This window comes from Phaenicophaeus curvirostris, chromosome 12, assembly GCF_032191515.1.
Source record: "Phaenicophaeus curvirostris isolate KB17595 chromosome 12, BPBGC_Pcur_1.0, whole genome shotgun sequence".
Lineage (NCBI taxonomy): Eukaryota > Metazoa > Chordata > Aves > Cuculiformes > Cuculidae > Phaenicophaeus > Phaenicophaeus curvirostris.
This window is the reverse complement of record NC_091403.1, coordinates 19,699,448-19,720,986: the sequence shown is the minus strand read 5'-3', so window position 1 is coordinate 19,720,986 and position 21,539 is coordinate 19,699,448. Positions and strand designations below refer to the sequence as shown.

The 21,539-nt window shown below is 43.2% G+C and overlaps 1 protein-coding gene across 10 annotated transcripts in view; it reads left to right on the top strand.

Moving 5' to 3' along the window:
• Positions 1 to 21,539, top strand: part of NEO1 (neogenin 1) — a 176,452-nt gene that overhangs the window by 68,658 nt on the left and 86,255 nt on the right. For all 10 annotated transcript variants that reach the window (XM_069866746.1, XM_069866752.1, XM_069866751.1 and 7 more), the window contains exons 3-5: positions 3,625 to 3,900; positions 7,836 to 7,989; positions 13,112 to 13,248. In XM_069866746.1, the coding sequence (XP_069722847.1) occupies positions 3,625 to 3,900; positions 7,836 to 7,989; positions 13,112 to 13,248 (567 nt within the window). The remainder of the gene's footprint in view (positions 1 to 3,624; positions 3,901 to 7,835; positions 7,990 to 13,111; positions 13,249 to 21,539) is intronic.

The window sequence follows — 21,539 nt, the reverse complement described above, 5'->3', positions numbered from 1 at the left end:
GCTTTTGCCCATGGTTTGCATTGGAGTTTCTTCATGAATCAGTTGATGACTTTGAGCGCTATAATACAGTGGGCATGCTGCAACACTGCACTTTGATATGCTGTCCTGCTAGAAATTATTAAAGGTCAAACTGATAGAAATTTAAATGAGAATATTGCGATTGATAAGAATCTGAGGTGGTTATGAGAATGTGATGGGTTACACTGAGAGGGAGATCTTCAGAATGGCAAGAAGCCTCAGACTAGGCTTTAGAAAGATCCCATGTGACATCTTCATCAGTCATTTTGCTGCAAGAACAAAGTGTGTGCCTACAAAATTAGCAAGCGTGGCAGATCTGGGAGACCTGGTTACTGCTGCTGTGGCCTCAACGGGCTTGTGGGGAGAATTAAATGATGGCATGGACTGGATAATGGTGAAACTTAGCATGGTGTGCAAAGTCGTGCAGGCACAGCAGTGTTGTTGGTGTGGTGCAAAGCTGGGACAGAAGGACTGGAGATTTTACGATGGAGGAGGAGGTTGGTTGGTGGAAGATATGGCTGGCTGCAGCCTGCCAGTCTGCCAGTGTGCAGAGAGCTGATGTGATTCTTAAATCTATTGGGAAGACATTTTCAGTAGACATGGGGAAGCAATTTTGTTATATTTCCGTGGATGTTTGTGATCTTAAATTACAACAGGCAGTTAGGTTTGTCTGTTGTCTCTTTGTTCTAGCAGCAGTTCACAGTAGGAGAGTAAGAGGTGTTGAGATGTTAGCTGAAGCAAAGAGATTCTGGCTGGGATTAAGGGGGAAGTTCTTCACTGTGAGCAGTCAGGTGAGAGAACAGGTTGTGCAAGAGATTGAACGGTCTCCATCCACGGGTATTTTCAAAATCTGGCAGAACTGAGTAACCTGCTCTGACCTTGTAGCTGACTCTGCTTTGGCTAATCCTACCCAAATGGTTCTGCAATTCTGAGGCTTTAAGGGTGGATGGGACAGTTGGGCGAAGGAGGACAAGAAAATAAAGACTGCAGCCTCATTAACAAAGCAGCAGGAAAGCTGGAAGCAGCTCTGATTTGTATTCATAGGAATACCTCAGAGGGGGAGAGTCATGGATAAACAGCAAAGATGCAAAATAATAAATACTGAAACAAGGTCAAGATCAAAGGGCCAGAAGTTGCCTGTAAATACATTGGGATGGGAAACGAGAGACTTGCTTCTCAGAGGAATGAAGTGGTGGAAGGAGCCCCCAGACAGAATTCCAAGAAGGGGGAAAGTACGTAAAGGTTGGAGATGGGCCTGTACAGTATTATGGAAAGAATTAGTTGACAAAACAGAAGTGTGTTTGACAAAACAGAAGTGTATGTTGGAAAGGTAATGTGTGAGGATTCAGTCCAGCTGTTGTGAAGGACTGGGGAGATTGCTGGGTTTGCACCCCCTCCCTAGTTGTGTACAGGCTTTATGTTCAGTCTGGTCACGGCTAGAGAGCAGGTAGGCGGCTGCTTCTCATGGCACTAATGGTTTTGATCTCTCACACTGTGGGAAATTTGTGGATTTTGGTCTTTTACTGTAGCTCTTCTGTTTAGTGTAGGAGGTAAAGATAGATGGTGTTTTGTGGCTTGCTCTGGCTTTCGTTGCAGGGCATGGGAGTTGGTGCACTTGGCCTGGTTCAAACTCATTTTTTCTGTGGGAGAAATAGGCATAAAAGGTTTTATAAGTACATATTAAAATTTGTACTGAAGTGGGTGCTAATAAGGAAGTGTTCTACAGTCCAAGTAAAGAAGATTTTCTTTCACGTGAGAAAAGCGCTGACAGACGACAGCAGATGTTGCTTCCCAGTTCTACAAAGTTGTCTAAAATAAATTGGGGAGGAAAGGTCAGATGGATCAAAAGACAAACATACAAAAAAACCTGTGGGGTTTTCTTGAAAGAAGACAGGGATTCAAGCTGAAAAAGAGAGAAAGGACCATTTAACTGGAAAAATGCACGTTATAGATTCCTTCGTAGGCAGTCAAATATAGTTAATATGGACAGAGAAGAATAGAGGAGATGGAGTTTCAGCACCAGTACTGACTCAGTGAGCAGTACAGGGTAGCGAACTGTACCAGGACACTGAGGCACAAGGGGTAGATAACTCGTCCATCCCTTTCCTGCCCCTTTACACTTAGAAGCCATACAGTATTTTTTTATCAGTGGGCATTTTACATACTTCCACATCAAGTTAAAACCCCTGATCTGAATGATTGGTTATTACTCACGTTTAAAGGAAGAAAGAATTGCGAAGCACTGAACTGGGTATTAGGTATTTAAAATAATAAATAACAAAATACAGAAAAGATGCACCTGATTACTGTTAAATTCTCAGTGCTTTGTTGATAGGTTTTGAGACTGGCAAAACTATTGGGTTGTTTGGAAGTGAGTCGAGTGTCTAAAACACAGTGAAAGAATCCTCTTCAATAGAGGAATGAGAATTTTTCCAGTTAGGTCAAACTTTTGAAAATGGAAGATAATGAATAAGGGATTTCACCCTTGGTTTTGCTAGTAGCAGTGGAAAAGGCGAGCTCCACCTTCAGCTGTCTCAGCCTCATCCATGTGTAATTCATGTGTAAGGGTCATTGGGCACTGGCAGAGGCTGCCCAGGGAAGTGGTTGAGTCACCTTCCCTGAAGGGGTTTAAGTCACGGGTGGATGAGGTGCTAAGGAGAATGGTTTAGTGTTTGATAGGAATGGTTGGACTCGATGATCCGGTGGGTCTCTTCCAACCTGGTTATTCTATGATCATCACTGTGCCGAGAGTTGCTGTTTGTGTTTGCTCTGGGGTCCTGGCTGTGTGCAGGGCATTGAATTAGAGGTTACCGGCACCTACTGCTTCCCAGCGGGCTGAGTTCTCATGCTTGAATAATTGTACCGGGGTGGTTTAATTTGTGCAACCTGGAGTCCTACTTTCTGTCTGTTATGTTGAAGGCACGTGGTGTACTGACTTTTAAGAAGAAAACATAGTCTGTACCTGATGCTGTGTGCTATTGAGGGGGACAATGAGGGGTCAGGAGCACGGACAGGCTGTTTTTGTGACGCTAACAGTTCTAACTGCAAGCATAAATTAATGGAAGTTTTGCTTTGAGGCTTTTATAGCTGTTGGTGGTAAACTAAACTGTCATGGAGACTGTAAACTCAAGTGGGGGTCATACAAGACCTCCTCTCCTTGTCCCTGTGTGAGTGCCAGAGGGCATCGTGCTCCCCGTCAAGGGCACCAGTGGCTCCTGTAGAACAGGGCTCTGACGGTGCCGTTTCAGAGGTGCCAGGTAGAGCCCTTGTCTTGGATTTTGCTGCTTCTGTGCTGCATCCTCCTTAAGGATAGAGTTTACTTGCATTTTTGAGGACTCAAGACTTCTGTTTTGTTGTTAACATCTGCTTGTTGGTAAAACTGTGTTTGGTTTTGAATCAGTACTGCTGTTATTGGTTTGATTTGCCTCACATCAGCTGTGCTCAGTGTTGTGCTGTCAAAGGTTAAGATTTTTAAAGAGCTGGCGAGCAGCTGAATTTATTTAAAACTACATTCATGAATCATGACTTGGACTTGAAAACTTTGATGTCATCTTCAGAATACCTCTTATTTGTTACTTCTGTAACTCTCCTGCTTCCTCTTTGCAGGCCTCCCCAGGTTCACCAGTCAGCCGGAACCATCGTCTGTCTCTAAAGGAAACAGCGCAGTCCTTAACTGTGAAGTCAACGTGGACCTTGCACCATTTGTGAGGTGGGAGCAGGATCGTCAGCCAGTTTTTCTGGATGACCGGGTGTTTAAACTACCAAGTGGAGCTCTGATCATTAGCAACGCGACTGATGGGGATGGAGGACTCTACCGCTGCATCATTGAAAGTGGTGGGACCCCCAAATACAGTGACGAAGCAGAGCTCAAAATTCTTCCAGGTATTGGTCTGTTTTCTGTTTGTTTTTTTCTCTTTTAAAATAATAATTAAAACTTTACTCAAGTGATAACACACTTGTGTAAACATCCCTTGTGATAACATCTCTTGTGATGTGTTACAAAGAGAGAATTCGCTGGTTTTTTTTAGCATAAGCGTTTGGGGATTTCTAAGTTTCTCAGGCTGGAATGGTACTGTTGAGGTGTCCAAAAGAAATCAGTGCTTAGTCCCTCACTCTTGGGATGCGTAAGCTGAGGCTCTTTTAATTGTCACAGTGTTTAGGAAGTTCTGATTATTTAAACACTTGACCTCTGGGGGAAGGCTCCTGAGCCCAGGGCAGGGTGGGGGCTCACTTTGGGTTTTGAAAGGTTTCGCCATGCCTATTGAACTGAAATGTTCAGGTGTTTTATAAGAACAGAAGCCCAGTGCTGATGCAAACTCTTTCTGCATGTCGTGTGTTCTGTTTGGATTGACCCTGTTGCAGAGAGCTGTCTGTCACCATGTGTTCTAATGCAAAGGTTTGAAACCTGGCCAAGAATAGGTCCCGAATGCAAACTGCACTTTCCCAAACTAGGGAAATGCAGACTGTTTTGTGGGGCTCTTCTTAATTACTCCCAGAACTTTGCACTGTCTCTTCTGAATTAGTCGTTGGGGTGGAATTCTGGTTTGGTTTTTAATGCTTGGGGAAGTGCCAGGGAGGGCTGCTGGATTTCCATCTTCGGAGATTTGCAGGGCTAGGCTGGGCAGTATCCTGGCTGGCAGCAGGTGGTTGCGTGAGGCATTTGCAGAGGTCCCATTGTTTCCAATGACTACATCACTTTTCTATTTTGATTGCTAAAATGTGCCTTAGAGTACCCCAGTTTCACAATTACAACCTGCCCCTTTTAAAACTGAGGTGTTTGCTAGGCTTTGGAAATGAATCGTTTTCCATTAATTTGTGTCATGAAGAATTCGTGTCATTAAGTTCTTTAGCCCTTCTGAAAAGAAAGACTCGCCTCTTCTTCAGCAAAGATTACAGTCTTTGAAGAGGAGCACTTTTGGAAAGATGCTTAATTGAATGATTTTAGTTTGTTTTGCCTTCCTGTTTCTGTAGCCGCTCCAATGAGCACTTCAGACTCGTCTGATTTTTGGCAATTGAAGGTTTCCTGATAAACTTCCATATTGTGTTGATCTTTCGTGTTCTTTTGGCTCCAGCTATAGTTCACTGGCTTTTGTAATGTTTTGCTGAAAGTAATTAAATATCACTGTTCAGGAATACAAATAGTGCTGTTTCCTTCCTTGGTCACGAGTCTGAAAGTGGTGATAAGGAAGTTTTGTGCAATCCCTCCCAGCAAGCGTTTTTTGAAATGGGATTAAACTGTTGCACAGAAATCTCTGGAAATCTTGAGTGGCCCTATAATTGATTGTTTGCCCCAAGATGTATGCAAAAGAAGGATTTGAACTAATCTGTTCTTCATTCACTTTATTCCCCTTTTAAACCACTATCTGATGTGTGCCTGACGGTGACCTTGCTGCTCTGCTTCTGAAGCTTTGAAATGCGCCCAGTGTGTGCTTGCATCACACAGATGTGCATCCACAGACCGTGTTCCACTTTTTCAGATAGGTGCTTCCTCAGAGTCTGCCACTCATCTGCTGCCGAGCGAGCAGGATGGTGCATTTTTGAGCATTGCTGCTTGGTAGCAGGTGCTTTCCAGTATCAGAATGCAAGGACAAAAATAACTTCATTTTTGAATCCCGTTCCCGCTAACCTGGGAACTGAACTTGTTTTAGTGAACTTGGAGCACTATTGAGCTCTGTCTCTAGTGAATTGCTCCAAGTCCTCTCCCTAGCATGACAATTGCTTGCTGGCAATCTGTTGTGTCCATTTTTGCTACTCTGCTTGCTCCGCGTGCCCCTCCAGGTCACTCTTGGTGTGCTGCGAGCCTGTTCATGCATCTCTTATTTCTGGAGCAAGCAGACTAGTTCCTCCTCATAGGGAGTGTGGGCAGGGCTGCTGCAATGCTGTCAGTGGGCCTAGGACAGTTGGTGCAGTCCCACATCGCTCCACGTTTGGCTCCATCTAGCCAGGACAGTTCTCAAACAGGTTTTCCGTTGGGCCTGGTTCTCTGCAGTGCCCTGGCAACCTCATCCTGTTGTGCCTGGAAGCACGCGTGTGCCCTTAATTTAGTGCTGTTGGTATTTGTAGCACTTTGAGCTGAGGAGCACCAAAACCAACAAGTCTCAGGAGTTCCTGTGAGTATCATGTAGGTTCCAGGTGAGGCAGGGGCTGAATACAGTGTGTGACAGGCACAAAGTGGGCTTCAGTGTGCACAAGTAGTGCAAGTGCAGTGTAGTCTGTCCCCATTTTGGGGGCCAAAAGTAGCTTGTCCCCTTCCAGAGCTTTTCATCAAACTGGTAAGCATTTATCTGAGAGCACAGCAATTACTGCTGCAGAGACTGACAGTTGAACAGTTATGGTAACCAACACAGTAGAAGTGCTGTCTCTGGTTAGTAGAAATGCTAATTACGGGGCATGGAATTGCTGCAGTTACTGCAGAGACGAAGGGAAAGAACTGCCTTCTCTGCTCAGGTGTTACTGGGGCTGTGATGACCTGGTTACAGTTCTGGTTAAAACTGATTTTGGAACCTTCTCCTAAAGTTACATTTTGAGGACTTCTGTCTATTTTTAGTAAAGCAGAAAAATAGCCTTTTGTTTGGGATATTTATTTGCAGGGGCTCAGTTCGGAGTGGATGCTGGGCAGCCTGTGGTGGTGGGCGTGTGTTCAGTTCTTGCACACAAACTGGTCCTTCCCTGTGGTAAAAGGCTGATGAAACAGGCACTTTGTGTTTGTTCGTAAGGGGGGGAAGAAAAAAGAAATCACCCCTTCTTCGGCACTGGTGAGACCGCTCCTCGAATCCTGTGTTCAGTTCTGGGCCCCTCACCACAGGAAGGATGTTGAGGCTCTGGAGAGAGTCCAGAGAAGAGCAACAAAGCTGGTGAGGGCGCTGGAGAACAGGCCTTATGAGGAACGGCTGAGAGAGCTGGGGGTGTTTAGCCTGGAGAAGAGGAGGCTGAGGGGAGACCTCATTGCTCTCTCCAACTACCTGAAAGGAGGTTGTAGAGAGGAGGGTGCTGGGCTCTTCTCCCAAGTGACAGGGGACAGGACGAGAGGGAATGGCCTCAAGCTCCGCCAGGGGAGGTTTAGGCTAGACGTTAGGAAAAAATTCTTTACAGAAAGGGTCATTGGGCACTGGCAGAGGCTGCCCAGGGAGGTGGTTGAGTCACCTTCCCTGGAGGTGTTTAAGGGACAGGTGGATGAGGTGCTGAGGGATATGGTTTAGTGTTTGATGGGAACGGTTGGACTCGATGATCCGGTGGGTCTCTTCCAACCTGGTTATTCTGTGATTCTGTGATTCAGTTCAAACCAAAATGATGTCATAAGATTCATTGTTTACATAAGAATGGAAAACCACAGAGGATTTTCCTTTTAGTGTAAATCTTGTGTTACTTCGGAGCGCAAATCACCTGGTTATTTTGTTTTGCTCAGGGCTCGCTCCCTGCTGCAGTCATTTTGTTCCCTACTGTGTACGAGCACTTTCTAGGGCAGCTGCCTGGTGCAGTCAGAGAATTGCCAAGGTTGGGCGAAGGCAGAGCTACATCCCTGCGGGCTGGGGGAGGCTTCTGGCTCAGGGCTGCAGCTTTTAGCTGGAATAGTTTCCCAGGGAGTCTGAGGTGCTGGAATCCTGTCAGTGAGAGGTCAGTGTGTGTGTCTGGAGGCGATGGTTGAGAGCTGTTTGGGCCAGAGACTGGGGGAGAGTCTCTTACAGAGACCAGTTTCTGTGGGTCAGGTGGCGATTCAGCCCTGTGAAGGTGCAGGGAAGAGATTAGAGGTGTCATTTCTTCTTCGTAATATGATTCCGCTTCTGGTAACGCCCTTGTCATGTACAAAATGTCTGCAGATCCCGAGGTGGCACAGAGCCCGATGTTTGTGCGGCAGCCCTCTTCACTTACCAGGGTCACAGGGCAGAGTGCGGTCTTCCCGTGTGTTGCCATAGGATTCCCAGCTCCGTATATCAGGTGGACAAGAAATGAAGAGGAGCTTATCACAGACAGGTGAGTAGTGGCTAACATTTGTATCTTTATATATTGGTAGGAATCCAGCCACAGTTAACAATTTCAGATGAGAGCACAAGTCGCTTTCGACTTCATTTTAAACAAGGAGAAGAGAACAGAAGTAGTTTTTCAGTGCTGGAGGGCTTCTGTGCTGAATGTTACGACTAGCGAGGTTCATTGGGCTCCTGGAACAATCTCACAGGACTTCTTGTCGTAGACACCTGAAACCAAGAAATCTTATCTGAAGGAGGAAGGTTATTAAGAACATATTACTTTTAGATTGCCGCTGGAGTAAAAGAAGCAATTAAGGGAATAAGGGCACCGCTGGAAAGCTAAGACTTCTTTGTGTTGGCATGTTATGTGTGTGAAGCCCTGCGATCGCATTATTCTTTCTACAGTGAAAATGTCCAGTATGCATCTAAATGGACTATAAGAATTTAAGGAATAAGTATTTAAAGCAGAATTTCATAATTTCTCATTAAAACAGAATATTTAAATGTCAGGCATGATTAAAAAAATTGTAGACTTTCAAGAATACATTAAATGACAGCTGTTCTGTTATGCATTGCCTCTGCTGGTGTATTCATCCAGTAATACTTATAAGAGAACAGAACAGATCTTATCAAGAAGACTTTTGTCCATCTAATGAATGTACTAGAAAAAGTAAATTATGCAGAGATACTTGAGTTGTGGAGTCATAGAATAATCGAGGTTGGAAAAGACCTCTAAGCTCATCCACTCCAACTGTCAGCCCAAGTCCACTGTGCCTACTAAACCATGTCCCCAAGTGCCACAACCACACACTTTTTGAACCCCTCCAGGGCTGGTGACTCCGCTGCCCTGGGCAGCCTCTTCCAATGCTTCACTACTTTCTGCGAAGAAATTTTTCTTTATATCCAATCTAAATGTCACCTGGTGCAACTGAAGCCATTTCCTCTCATCCTGTCGCAGTTCTCAATGTCTCTCAAAGTTGGTGGTGAGATTAATGTAGAAACAGATTAATCGTGAAGCAACAAGAGGGAAAGTTATATTTTGGCATGGTTGATGCAGAGGGCAGCTAAAGGAATATGCAAGTTTCTACAGTACCAGGAATGGTAACAGATCTCTTTTGTCAACTCTGAAATGGAAAAAATACAGGGACTTGTAATTTTAACTGTCTTTGTTTGGAAAACACAAAGCTCCTGTGGGTAATGATTAACAGTTCGACTGGCACAGAGAAATTGTGTTGATGTCAATCTGATGGCACAGGATTTAGATTCATTTTTTCATAAATATAAATCAGTCACGTATGAGGGATGTTACAGACTCATTAGAGCTGCATGATCAACTGTGATGAAATGTCAGAGTAAATGTGCCTGGTAAGAGTTGGATTTGTTTTCCTTGTGTATAAATTGATGTCACTTCATATCTTTATAGATTTCTGCTGTCCCCCCGCTTTATCCTTTTCTAGGTTATGTCATATTAGTACACAAGGAGAGTAAAGCTCAGTAACTTGAGAGCTCTCCTTTTTATTGTCTTATCATTTTTTTGCTGTAGAGCCCCAATTTTCAAATCCTGCTCCAAATATGGTGCTGTTAATTCTTCTATGAGCTTTTCCGTGCAGATTGTCCTGATCACTTCTGATGGCTTCACAAGGGTGCTGTTCTTTTCAGAATTCAAAGTGAGAAATTTTATCGCGGAGCTGAGGTGTAACATTAATAAACATATTTGATTTTCACATGTGCAGTTTGAAAGATGCATGACCTGTTATTTCAGAATATTTAGCGTTAGTTTTTAGCATGATGTCCCTTTGTTACAAGAACAGATCCAGATTGGCTTTTGCTGCCGATATGAATTCTCCTGAACAGTGTCTGGTTCTTGTATGGGCAGTTGGAGCAGCGTTTCCTCTGCTCTCACCAGCTCTTTGCTTGAAGCCACTTTTCCTTGAGCATCTTTCCATCACCCTCTGGACCCTGGCTGGTGAGGCAGGAGCAGAAGCCTTAAGGCTTTCTGTTTTCCTAGACATGGTTCCCACGCCTCTACTCCCGCAGCAGATGAGCTCTGTGTGATCTTGGCCAAGCCCAACGAGAGCTGCTCGCCAGACTGAATGCTGCGAACACCTGCCTGTTCTTGGCGTCTGCTGGGTGTCCTGTCCTCTGGCTCAGTTCACTGAGGAGGATAAAGTTGAAGAAACACGGAAACATTCCTCTTCCATTGGAAATAAATGTTCTATTCTGCTCAAAAATAGAACCAAAAAGGAGTAAATCGGGGTTTTGCAGAAAGAAAATTTTATTTCTTTTGACAGTGTGCTACAGAATCGCTCTGGTTTGGCTGACTTCACCTTGCTGTGCTGAGGAAATGGATTTGTAAACATTTTTAATTTCTTTTTTCCTGTTACAACACTGAGGTTTATTTTTTTTTTCCCTTACAATGAAGTTTGTGCTTGTAGAGTTGACTTTTAAGGTAGATGAAGGAGAAGATGTGATTTTTTAATTTTTTTTTTTTCCCTCTGAAGGAGTAAGCTTCCATTATTGTTCAATAAAGTGATCACACTGTGCCAAAACAAACCAGTCTGCTGTTTGTGACTGCGGGTTAATAGAGACGAGATCCAGACAGCAGACAAAAAATAGTTCTGAAACTCCAGTTACCTGGACAGCTGTTGTGCTACTCTTTTGAACAGAAGAAATAGGAAGTCTCTAGAATTAAAAGTTAAGGTTCTTCGTTGGAGTAAAGCCTGCAGTGAGACAGCTGCAAAATAGGTACCTTAGCTTGTTATGCAGGTTCTGTTAATCTAATTACAAATTAAATCACCTTTAGTTAGTATTAAAATCCACTTTTGGTATAAAAAAAAGTATTTTCTTATTAGCATGGCTTTTCTTTATCCCAAGAAAAATCTGATCCTTTCATCTGGGCAGGGTTTTTTGTATCTTCTGCCTGGTAAAAGCTCTTAAACCATAGGGTTTGTCTACATTATATTATATATATATAATGTTATGCTGCTGCTGTATGTGGTCAAATGAAGTCTTTAATTGTATGATCACATAGATATTCCTATTGCCGGTTTTGTCCTTAATACTTCACATGATTGGGAGATATTTTTAATTATTCCATATTATTGTTTGCAAGGCGCTGCAAGTGATTTGTAGTAAGTGAATTACAGTTGCCCAACTCAGTAAAGGTTAAACATAGCAGAGTAATTACAGAGACTTTTCTGGTAGTAGTTTCCACAAAATAATCTAATTTACTGCCTAATTTTATCTGCTGTACTTCACCAAGACTGCAAGTAGATTACAAGATGTTTTGGGAATAGTAATTTAAAAGAGAAAAAAAGAAAAAGCCAAAACCTCAGGGTATAACTGGCTGTTTGAATGCAGTAAATTAATAAAGGCTCACTGTATTTTGTGATAATGAAACACAAAGAAGAATGCGAGGTAGGTATCCAAAGTAGCTCAAGTAATTGTGTGTTATGAGTATGTATGGGATTCTTCTGAAAGGCTTGAATTTGATTTTCCTTTTCCATGACACTTGAATGATCAATCTTTGTTGTTTTTAATGATGCTTTAAATTATGTTATTACTTTTATATTAAACTGATTCTTTGTCTCCGGTGTCTGCAATCTGATTGCTTCACTCTTTGGAAGTGCATCATTGTCCTTACAACATTGAGATGTTTTTGCTTTGTTACAAAAGTGGGTTTGCTGTAAGCCCCAGACTCTCCCACAGCCAACGTACACTGAAGGAATCACCAAAGAGTCTCACAGATCAGTTGTTTTCTTCCATATTTTAAGTGGTGAACTTGGATCATGTACTGGTAAACTCTGAACTCGCTCTAGCTTTTCTTTAGGAAAATAATCCAAGAGAATAAAAGCGTAACATGGAATTTAGATGGCTGAAAGCTATATAACCTTGTTTCTTGCCAAACTGGAGAATTCATGTCAGTGCTGTGAGTAGTTTGTGAGTCCCTGTATGGCAAATGTTGCTTGTCTAATGTGAGAAGGTCTACTTTTTTCTTTTCAGTAATATCTTAATTGCTGTCAGTAACCATGGCAGTCTGCGGCCTCACCATCCGTGTGTTACTTGGCTTTTCCAGGTGCTGGCTATGGGAAAATGAGCAATGAGGTTGACATTTGTACATTGGCCACTCTATAGAGACAAAAAAAAAGTTATTGTCAATTATTATCTGGAAAGAGTCCAGTCTGTTACTGCTGGCTGAGCTGTTGCTGAGTGCCAGAGGGGAAGCCTCCAGTGGAAGCTTTCAGTTTCTTCAGTTGCAGATAAGAGTGATTCTGGATAAGCATCTGGTTGAGATTGACTGTTTTGGCTTGGGGTTTTTGGTAATGCCCCTGGCATCTTATTTTGGACACTTGGAGTGTTGAAAAATCTTTCAAAACTTGTGCACAAACTTGTATCACATGACGGGGAATGATGGTTGCACTGGGAGAAGAATGTTGAGGGGACTACATCCAGCATAAACCACAATGTTTAGCTACTACATTTAGCATAAAAAGCAGGTAGTTTGTAAAGGCTGATTTACAGACCCTCCCCCAGCCTTTACAAGCTAAAGGGAGAAAAGTTCAATACAGAAAATGCCACCTTGTTGAATTTGTTTTGAGTTTTTTTTTTTAACTTGTCTCTTATTCTGAAATCTTAGGTCTTACTGAAATAGCTTTTTACAAAACTGCAATGGCTATACCTTACATAATATACATTGCTGTTCCTTGAGTTGTAGAGGTAACTTCTCAGGCAATAAATACATCATTCCAGCTGTATGCTCAAGATAGTTTTTATGATGTGGCTGTTATTTTTTTTTCTTCAATTTTAATTCCTACTGTCTAGATACCTGGGCTTATGTTTAATTAAAAACAACTGAAGCTGAAATTGCGAAGCATGAGCTTCTCTTGTGGAGCTCATTTAGTTGAACTTCATTTTAAAAGTGAAGCCAGAGTATGGAATTTGACCCATCTAGTTAAAAATTCCTCTCTGACATGGCTCTTTGCAAATGCACCCTGGAATATTCTATGCAACCACTTCTTCAGTCTGTGCTGCCGTTGCAGGCAGAGGACTTGTACGTGCTTCTCTCTGGTAACGCTTTATTTATTTCAGTCACTTTGTCATCAGCTCACCTGCATGTCCCGTTTTCACAGCTCTGAGAGGTTTCTTCTGCTTGCGGGAGGCAGCCTGGAGATCAGGGATGTGATGGAAGAGGATGCTGGAACGTATAACTGTATCGCGGACAGTGGAAATGAGACAATTGAGGCTCAGGCAGAACTTACAGTTCAAGGTAGGTCAAATATTTAATTGTCAGAGAGAACAGATCTCCAGATGACTTCTCACGTGAGTTTTATTGAGGGACTCAAAGATCCTGTTGGGGTTTCTGCGTCATTTTTAAAACAAGCAAACCACCAAACTAACACTCCCCCCAACAACAAACTGCCCCACCCCGTTCAGTTACATTGTGTTATGTGTAACTGTGACTTATTATTCAAACTGCTGATGATTTCATAAATATTCAGATGAGGAACATGTTTATATAATGCATCTTGAGCGCAGCTACTAGCTGCTGTACATGCTTATGTAATATTACATGTGGTCACTGCAGTGGACTCGTCTGAAAGAGAGCAGACACTGTGTGCCTAATCCCATCTGAAGGCTGATTGACAGTGCTGCTCCTTAGGGCTTCCTTAAAATGGACAAATATAAAGTATCCTTTATGATCCGTAGATGCTGTTGTTTTCGCAGAGCTTGGCAGAAGATGAAAGCTGAGGCATTTATTTAGTAATACCTTGATGTATTGTGTGTATAACTTCTTGCTTGCTCCTGAAAGCTATTTTTTACTAGAAACAGCACTGAAATGTTCATAACAGGATTTTGAAAACAATTTACTTGCGTAACCTGTGCAAATAAGGTAAACTTGTTAAGGAGCAGGAAAAATAACGGTATGGCTTTGCCTTTTTTGCTTTTTCTTTGGTTCCATAGGGAAGTCTGTCTTTTCTGTTATTCATTGGATCTTAATACTGGTTGAAAATTCTTCAGCTAGAATTTACTGGTATGTCAGCACGATTCTCATATGCAGTGTCCTTGTAAGGACTTGACTGGCTTATTCTACAGTGGGCTGTGGTACTGGAAAGTCTGTCTCAAAAGTGTCCGAGAGGGTCAACGGAACAACCGTGGAGGAAGGCTTGTCTGTCCGTGAAAGCTTTATGACAAATGATTGTTTTAGATTGTATGGCAGCTGTTCTTGAACCATGAGTTGTACAAAGGCATGTTGGCAGATATTTGAGTGAGATATTCACAACCTATGAAAACTGGACAAATTGGAGTAGCCAGTGGCTGCTTTGTTTGAGGTGATACACTTTACTTGTCTTACCTGGAGCTTCTGAAATGCAGCTGTTTGGGATACAGAGAGAAGGGTCAGTTGGGTTTGAAAGGAAAATATTGAGAAGGGACAGCATGTTTTCAAAGAAAGTTATTTGAGCTGCTTAGCATTGAACAGCTAAAGCCTCCCTCTGTAGGAAAGTGGAGTGTGAAAGAAGGTTTCCGTTGACATCCACAGCGCTTTTGTACTGTTACAGCTGTATTTCACCATGGCTGTGTAAAATTGGACATAAACAAGGTGCATATTTGTGCTGGGGGAACAATCTCCAGAGAGCACGTGGCCAGTGCTCACTTTGCACTGTTACCTGCTCCCTGCAACTTCAGCTTCACCTTCCATTTTGTTCCTTGAGGTCTTGGAACTCACTTTCTGAACACATCTTCTCCTCTGGAGATTGCTGTCCCAGAAGTGTTTAGCGAGCTCTGCCTGTCGTAGATGATCTTCTCCAGCATTCAGACAGATGCTTTCTGTGACGCCTGCTCCGATGCAGTGTAGCTCCACTGTGACTCCAAGTGTTTGAGAGCCAACAAACAGGTTGTGCAGAGCCTTCTCCCTCCTATTTTCTTACCTTGTTTCTTGGCCAAAAGAGTAAAGGTAGGTGCTCAGTCATTTAAAAACTGACATGCTTGATGCTTCACAGCACTTTGACAGTTTCATGCAGCTCCCTGTGTGCTGTTTTTAATGCAGTTCCAACCAATGTATTTTGCAGAATTGGCGTGAGGCTTTGAGTTTTATGGGTAATGGCACAAATTAATAATATTAATGATAGGATGCAATTAAGCTAGGAAAGCCATAGACCAAGATTATAGCCTTAATGTAGGCTGGACAGACAGGTCACTTGGGAGATTAAGGTGACCTTGAGATCACTCTTAGTTCTTTACCGAAACTAACGGAAGGGGTTTCTTTAGCTGGATGTAAAGATTTGGAATATGTTCTGCCAGTTCTTTCGTGCTGAATTTTTCTTATATGCCTGGTGCAAGCAAAAAAAAAAATTTCTTTCAGTGCTTGAGTATTAAAATATGTTACAGATTATACAGAATGCATTTGAGAAAGTTGCTTTTCTGCTCTTACCTCTTTGCTCTTCTCTTGATTCTACTTTCCTTTGAGAGGTCACTGTAGAGAGTAATTGCATTTCTGCGTGACTGTAATTTGGTGAAGGATTGAATAGTTTGAGTAACTGTTCTCTGTCACTCTATCATTTTCTTCTGGACTAGGAAAACTGCCACCTCTTCCCGCCTAATAACTGCAGGATTTTGCGTCATTTAAGCTGCTTCTGTCATCCTTAGAAATCAGTCTGGCAAAAGCTCATACAAGAAATCTTTTTTTTGAGTATTTAATTCCTTTGTCTCATCTATTTTTTTGCATCACTCTCAAAGCACCTGGGTTGGTTTGGTGATCCCGGCAGTTTTGGTAGCATACAGGAGGCTACAGGAGGGCAGTCAGGTGCTTTTATCCTTCAGGTAGCATTGCACGATGGCAGTTTGGTGAGATATGTGGACATCTCTGCTTATGGGTAGGCGAGCTGGCACTACTCGTCAGTGTTAGGATAGTTAAAGAGAAGTGGCATTCCTGTTGTTCCCTCTTACTGGAGATTTCCCTGTAGTCCCAGGTATGGATTGACTGGAATTTGTGGGTAGTCGACAGCAGCCCACTTCATCCAGTTGTGTTTTGCTGTGCTGTTGTATGTTTGCATGAGGTAGATAACTGAAGACAGCTTATTCCCAGCTGCATACAAATATATGAAGTGATCAGCCCCAAGAGTTTGTGGGTTTTCTCTGTTAAATCGGCACCATTTTGAATTCAGATAAATGTTACCTTAAACTGATGTACTTTACTCCGCTCTTGTTGGTGACACTCAAAGATACCATCTGTTTCATGTACCTGGAGCTGGTCCATTAAATAAGCTACACTGTGTAATTTAAAAAAAAAAAAAATTAGCGTTAGAGGAGTGTTCTGTTGCCCTAATGCTTGGTTTACTTTGATTTACTTTCCCTACATACATCGCAGAAGGACTAAATCTGGAAAAATGGATTTAACTGGAAAGGAGCTCTTGTCTAGAAAGATGCTTAAGGAGCCAGAAGCACATTACACAAATCTGTTTACTCAAACTCTATCTACAAATTGTATCTGGGACCAGAGTCATGAGAGTTCTGTTTTATTCAGAGGGCAATGGAGAATTAATGAAATGTGTTGAAGACTGTTCTAAGAATATGCAAAAGGTGTGCAGTACAGGTCCTAAGAATACAGGGTAAAACAGTATTTCACACCTGATGAAAGTAAATAGTGGTGCTGGAAGTGAAAGATTTAATTTTTAGGTGGGTTTGGAGAGAAGAGTATGATTTTTACGTAGCCTACATCCCTGGAAGTGTTCAAGGCCAGGTTGGATGGGGCTTTGAGCAACATGATCCCGTGGGAGGTGCCTGTGGCAGGAGGTTGGAATTGTATGGGACTTAAGGTCCCTTCCAACCAAAACAATTTTAAGATTCTATGATTTTATGATTATTTCTTTGATCCTGCTGAGGGGCACAAACGGTTCTGAGCTCTTTCATCATGCAGCATTCGCTGGGAAGCTGGGCACTTGTACACATCTGTCTCCCCACAGTCCCTCTCTCATCTGCAGGCTCAGCTGCTTTTGCTCAGCTCTAAGGCACTTCATTTGGCTTAAACCAGGGTTTTTGAGGCTGATTTGAGCTATCTTAGATCATTTTGACTGAAATGATTTAAGGAGCAACAGACTGAACAGCTCAGCAATGTATCTGTTGAAAGCACAATTCCCAGGCCTTTTCTTTGTCTTGTCACAAAGTGAGGAGAAGTCTTAAACGCACAAGACTGCTCTGCATTGGAGTTACAGAAAATACAAGTTTCTAGTTATGTGTGTGTGAATTGGAGGATTCCTGGACCTGTGTGCCACGCACTTATTTTTTTGATTTGTACATGTAAGTGGTTTGAAGATGGAAGAGAACACAATGTCCTGGGGGAAGACCAGTGGCTGAGAGAGTCCTGTCCCCTAAAGCTTAACATTTCTGACTTCCATCTCTGTTGGAAATAGTCTTTAGGGACAAATGTCAGATAGATAAATGCATCTACAGCTCTCTTTTCCTTGAGTTGACCTTGGGCACAAAGTGTCCATCATTGCTGTCTTGTGCCAGGCACCTTGAAGGCGCCTTTGTGCCAGGGTAGGTTATTCCCTGGGAAGGGAGGCAGTGATTTGGTGTCTGAAAGTCTTCTATACAAAGTCAGATTTCTTTCAGCTGTGACTGTGTTGCTTGTGGCAGGAGGAGGGCTGCTGGTTCCCGGGGTTGTTTACCACACGTGTAGTGAATTGAGGGCACTGGAAAAATGTGTTTTGCTCTCACCAGTAATGAAAGAATCTGTAGTATTTCTGTTAGATAATGGTGGAAAAAAGTATTGAATGTATTTAAAATGCAGCTGGCTGGCTTCTGTTCTCTCTAAAACCTGCGGCCTGGCAGAGCTGTATGGCTGTTAAATACCGAGAGGGTTACAAGTTCATTCTTCATCTGGGAAATATTTCACATTTATTGCTGTGCCCAGCGCCCCTGGGAGTTGTGCAAATACTGTGACGCGAGTCAGATCACTGCGTGAGCATCCTGCCGCCAGTCTCTGTGCTTAGGGGGTAGGTAATGTGTTTGGAGGGAGTTTTTTCCTTCTGCTGAAATATTTACTGCAGTTCACAATGGAGCAGAAAATAATAAACCAAAAAAATTCCATTTTTGTCTTTTAGTAAAATTAATATGACAGATCTGAAGTCATTAAAATAAATGAATCGCTGCATTTGTGTGAGAGGAGTCAGAATTGTTCTTTTTTGTTGTCTGTTATTAACTTTCCACGTCCTATAGTGTATCTTAACTACTAGGCATTAAATACTTTACTGTGTTAGTGCACTAAAATAAAAAATAAGGATTAGTGGAAAGCTTTATTTTGGCTATCTGCAATGATAAACTGGAGGCTGCACATGGCAATAGACTGAACACTACTGCATTTGTGCTGCCAGAGCAAATTGTATGGAAAAACAGCAGCAGAGGTATTTTGATAGTTATCAATTTTGTACCTTGGAAAGAAATCCTGGAAGTATTTTCAGTGTAGCTGAGAAGCCTTATAATAGCAAGGCTTTATTCTAGCAAAAAATGCATCTATTGCAGTGTTGATCCTGCAGTGTAAGAGAACGGGGGTTTGTGCTCTCGGTGCAAGGGCTGGGGAGCACTGTGGATAATAGAAGAAAGCTGGATAAAGTTGATATTTTGTCTAGCCAATAGCTTTTAAATTAATTGTCAGTGACACAAAACAGATTTGGGAAGATGCTGTTGTTAGGATGCAGCAGAACCATGCGTGGTTGATGGTCGGGGCTCTACGGCTGAATCATTCCTGTGGCAGCAGGGCACACCTAATGCCGAGCTGCCCGAGATGGTGACATTTATGGTCTCAAGCACTTGGAGCAAGGTTTGACGTGCCCAAGGGAGGGATGAGAGGTGCAAGATCTGAGAGGTGCCCGTAGGTGAGAGTTCCTGGGAAGCAGTTTGCAGCCTTTGCAGTCATTCCATTGCACTTTTCATTCAGCCCCTCTGTGGTGGAGCAGTAGGCGTTTGTCATGCAGAAATGCTCCAATGTTGATGGCAAGTAACTGGTTTGAGCTTCTGTATTTCAAGATCTTGGCTTTAAAAACTGAGGATTATGCTGCTATTGATATGTGAATTCTTTTCTGGTTTTGTTTATGGATTTATTTACTGTTGTTTGTATTTAGGGCCGGTCTAAAGCTGTTGAGGCTATAAACGTAGTTTGATAAAAGGCTCCCCTTCACATGGCTGCTGCAAAACAGGACTGGGGTAAAAACTCCCCTCCCAGCACTCAAATAAGGGGCCAACGCACCAGGCAGTGTGAGGGGAGTTAAACCTGTGGCGCTTTCCATGTAGCTTTATTTTGAACGTCTCATTTTAAACCTTTTTTTTAATCATCTCAAAAACATTGAAAAAGGACTATTTGTAAACTTAGTGCATAGGAAAGAGAGCGACTTCTGGGCATCCTTACAGTCTGTCAGGCACGGGTGCCTTGTTTACTGCTGAGGTTTCAAAGAGCGCCAGTCTGTCCATTCAGTTTCCTTGCCTTGCACAGAGAGAGGTTTTGTTCAGTTTTATTTATGAACCAGCCTGAGTTAAAATTGTGAAGACTTCCTGTAAAATCAAACCAAAACTGCAGTAAAAGAAGAGCCTTAGCATAATGAGTCTTAGGCTGCCTTCCCACAGACGTCTGCCTGGATCCTCATCTGTGGCAGAGGCTTTGGTGAGAGATAACGCCATCCTTCTCTGGGACCTGTAGGTGGTTGGAGAGCACGTTAAATCCTGTAGCAACAGAGTTGCATGTCTGAGTGAGTTATTTTTGCATTCAGCTTTCATTATTATGGGAAACAATTCTAGGGAAGAAATTTGAACTGATGCTGAAACTTGCTAAAACTTTCCTCCTGCCTTCTATTATCTTCATTGATTCCTGTTTCTAATTAAGCTCAGCTCTGTATCTTGATAATAGGCTGCACTTCAATTACAGATTGAGAAGATAACTGCACTAAACCTATGCTGTCAAAGGCACGTACCTGGGACAAAGTATTGTCCTTTCTGGTTATCGCAGAAATTGGGTTGGGGGGAACTGTTCATAGTTAAAAGAATAACCTAATCTTGATACAGGTTATTTCCTTCCCTGGAAATTGTAATGTGACTTCCATTAACAATCCTGGTTCTGCAGTGGCGCAAAAGGAACCCAGCGAGTCAGAGGGATCTGATGTGGGAAGGGTGTAGGAGCTGGGCTTGCTCTGATTTTGATCTAGAGCACTGCACTTTGCTGGATTTTCTGAAGAGGCTTTCAACAGCCCTTGCTGCTGCTCCTAGGTGTAGTTTGGTGTTCATGGTGTTGTGTGGTTTACTTGTGAACTCAATTAAATATAAATATACTTCTTGAGTGGATTTTGCCTCTGTCACATTTGTGTTCAAGGGTAATTTTGCTGCTGAAAAAGTATAACCAAATACTCAAACTCCCATGGAATGAGGAGGAAGGAGATTGTAGCTGTATTTTAAGACTGCATCACTTGCTCAGTCTTTACCCAGGTGCCAAAACTACCCAGCTACATGAGATGCGTAATTTCTGATACTAAATGTAAACTTCCACAGAAGTAAATCATTCTTTGCATCCTGCAAAGCACCCGACTTCTGTTGAGTTTAAAGGTACGATGCAAGTTTGCAGACGACACTAAGCTGGGTGGAAGTGTCGATCTGCTGGAGGGTAGGGAGGCTCCAAAGGGATCTGAACAGGCTGGACCACTGGGCTGAGTCCGATGGCAGGAGGCTTAACAAGGCCAAATGCCGGGTCCTGCACTTGGGGCACAACAACCCTGTGCAGCTACAGACTAGGAGAAGTCTGTCTAGAAAGCTGCCTGGAGGAGAGGGACCTGGGGGTGTTGGTTGACAGCCGACTGAACAGGAGCCAGCAGGGGCCCAGGTGGCCAAGAAGGCCAATGGCATCTTGGCTTGGATCAGACACGGCGTGACCAGCAGGTCCAGGGAGGTTCTTCTCCCTCTGTACTCAGCACTGGTGAGACCGCTCCTCGAATCCTGTGTTCAGTTCTGGGCCCCTCACCACAAGAAGGATGTTGAGGCTCTGGAGTGAGTCCAGAGAAGAGCAACAAAGCTGGTTGAGGGGGCTGGAGAACAGGCCTTATGAGGAACGGCTGAGAGAGCTGGGGGTGTTTAGCCCGGAGAAGAGGAGGCTGAGGGGAGACCTCATTGCTCTCTCCAACTGCCTGAAAGGAGGTTGTGGAGAGGAGGGAGCTGGCCTCTTCTCCCAAGTGAAGGGGACAGGACAAGAGGGAATGGCCTCAAGTTCCACCAGGGGAGGTTTAGGCTGGACATTAGGAAAAAATTTTTCACAGAAAGGGTCATTGGGCACTGGCAGAGGCTGTGCAGGGAGGGGGTTGAGTCACCTTCCCTGGAGGTGTTTAAGGCACGGGTGGACAAGGTGCTGAGGAGAATGGTTTAGTGTTTGATAGGAATGGTTGGACTCGATGATCCGGTGGGTCTCTTCCAACCTGCTTATTCTATGATTCTGTGATGATCTGGTTTCTGTTGCACTCTGCTACTGTGCAGGACATGGGCTCAACAGAACCTCTGTTTGCCTCAGCTTGTAGCTGCTCACTCTCT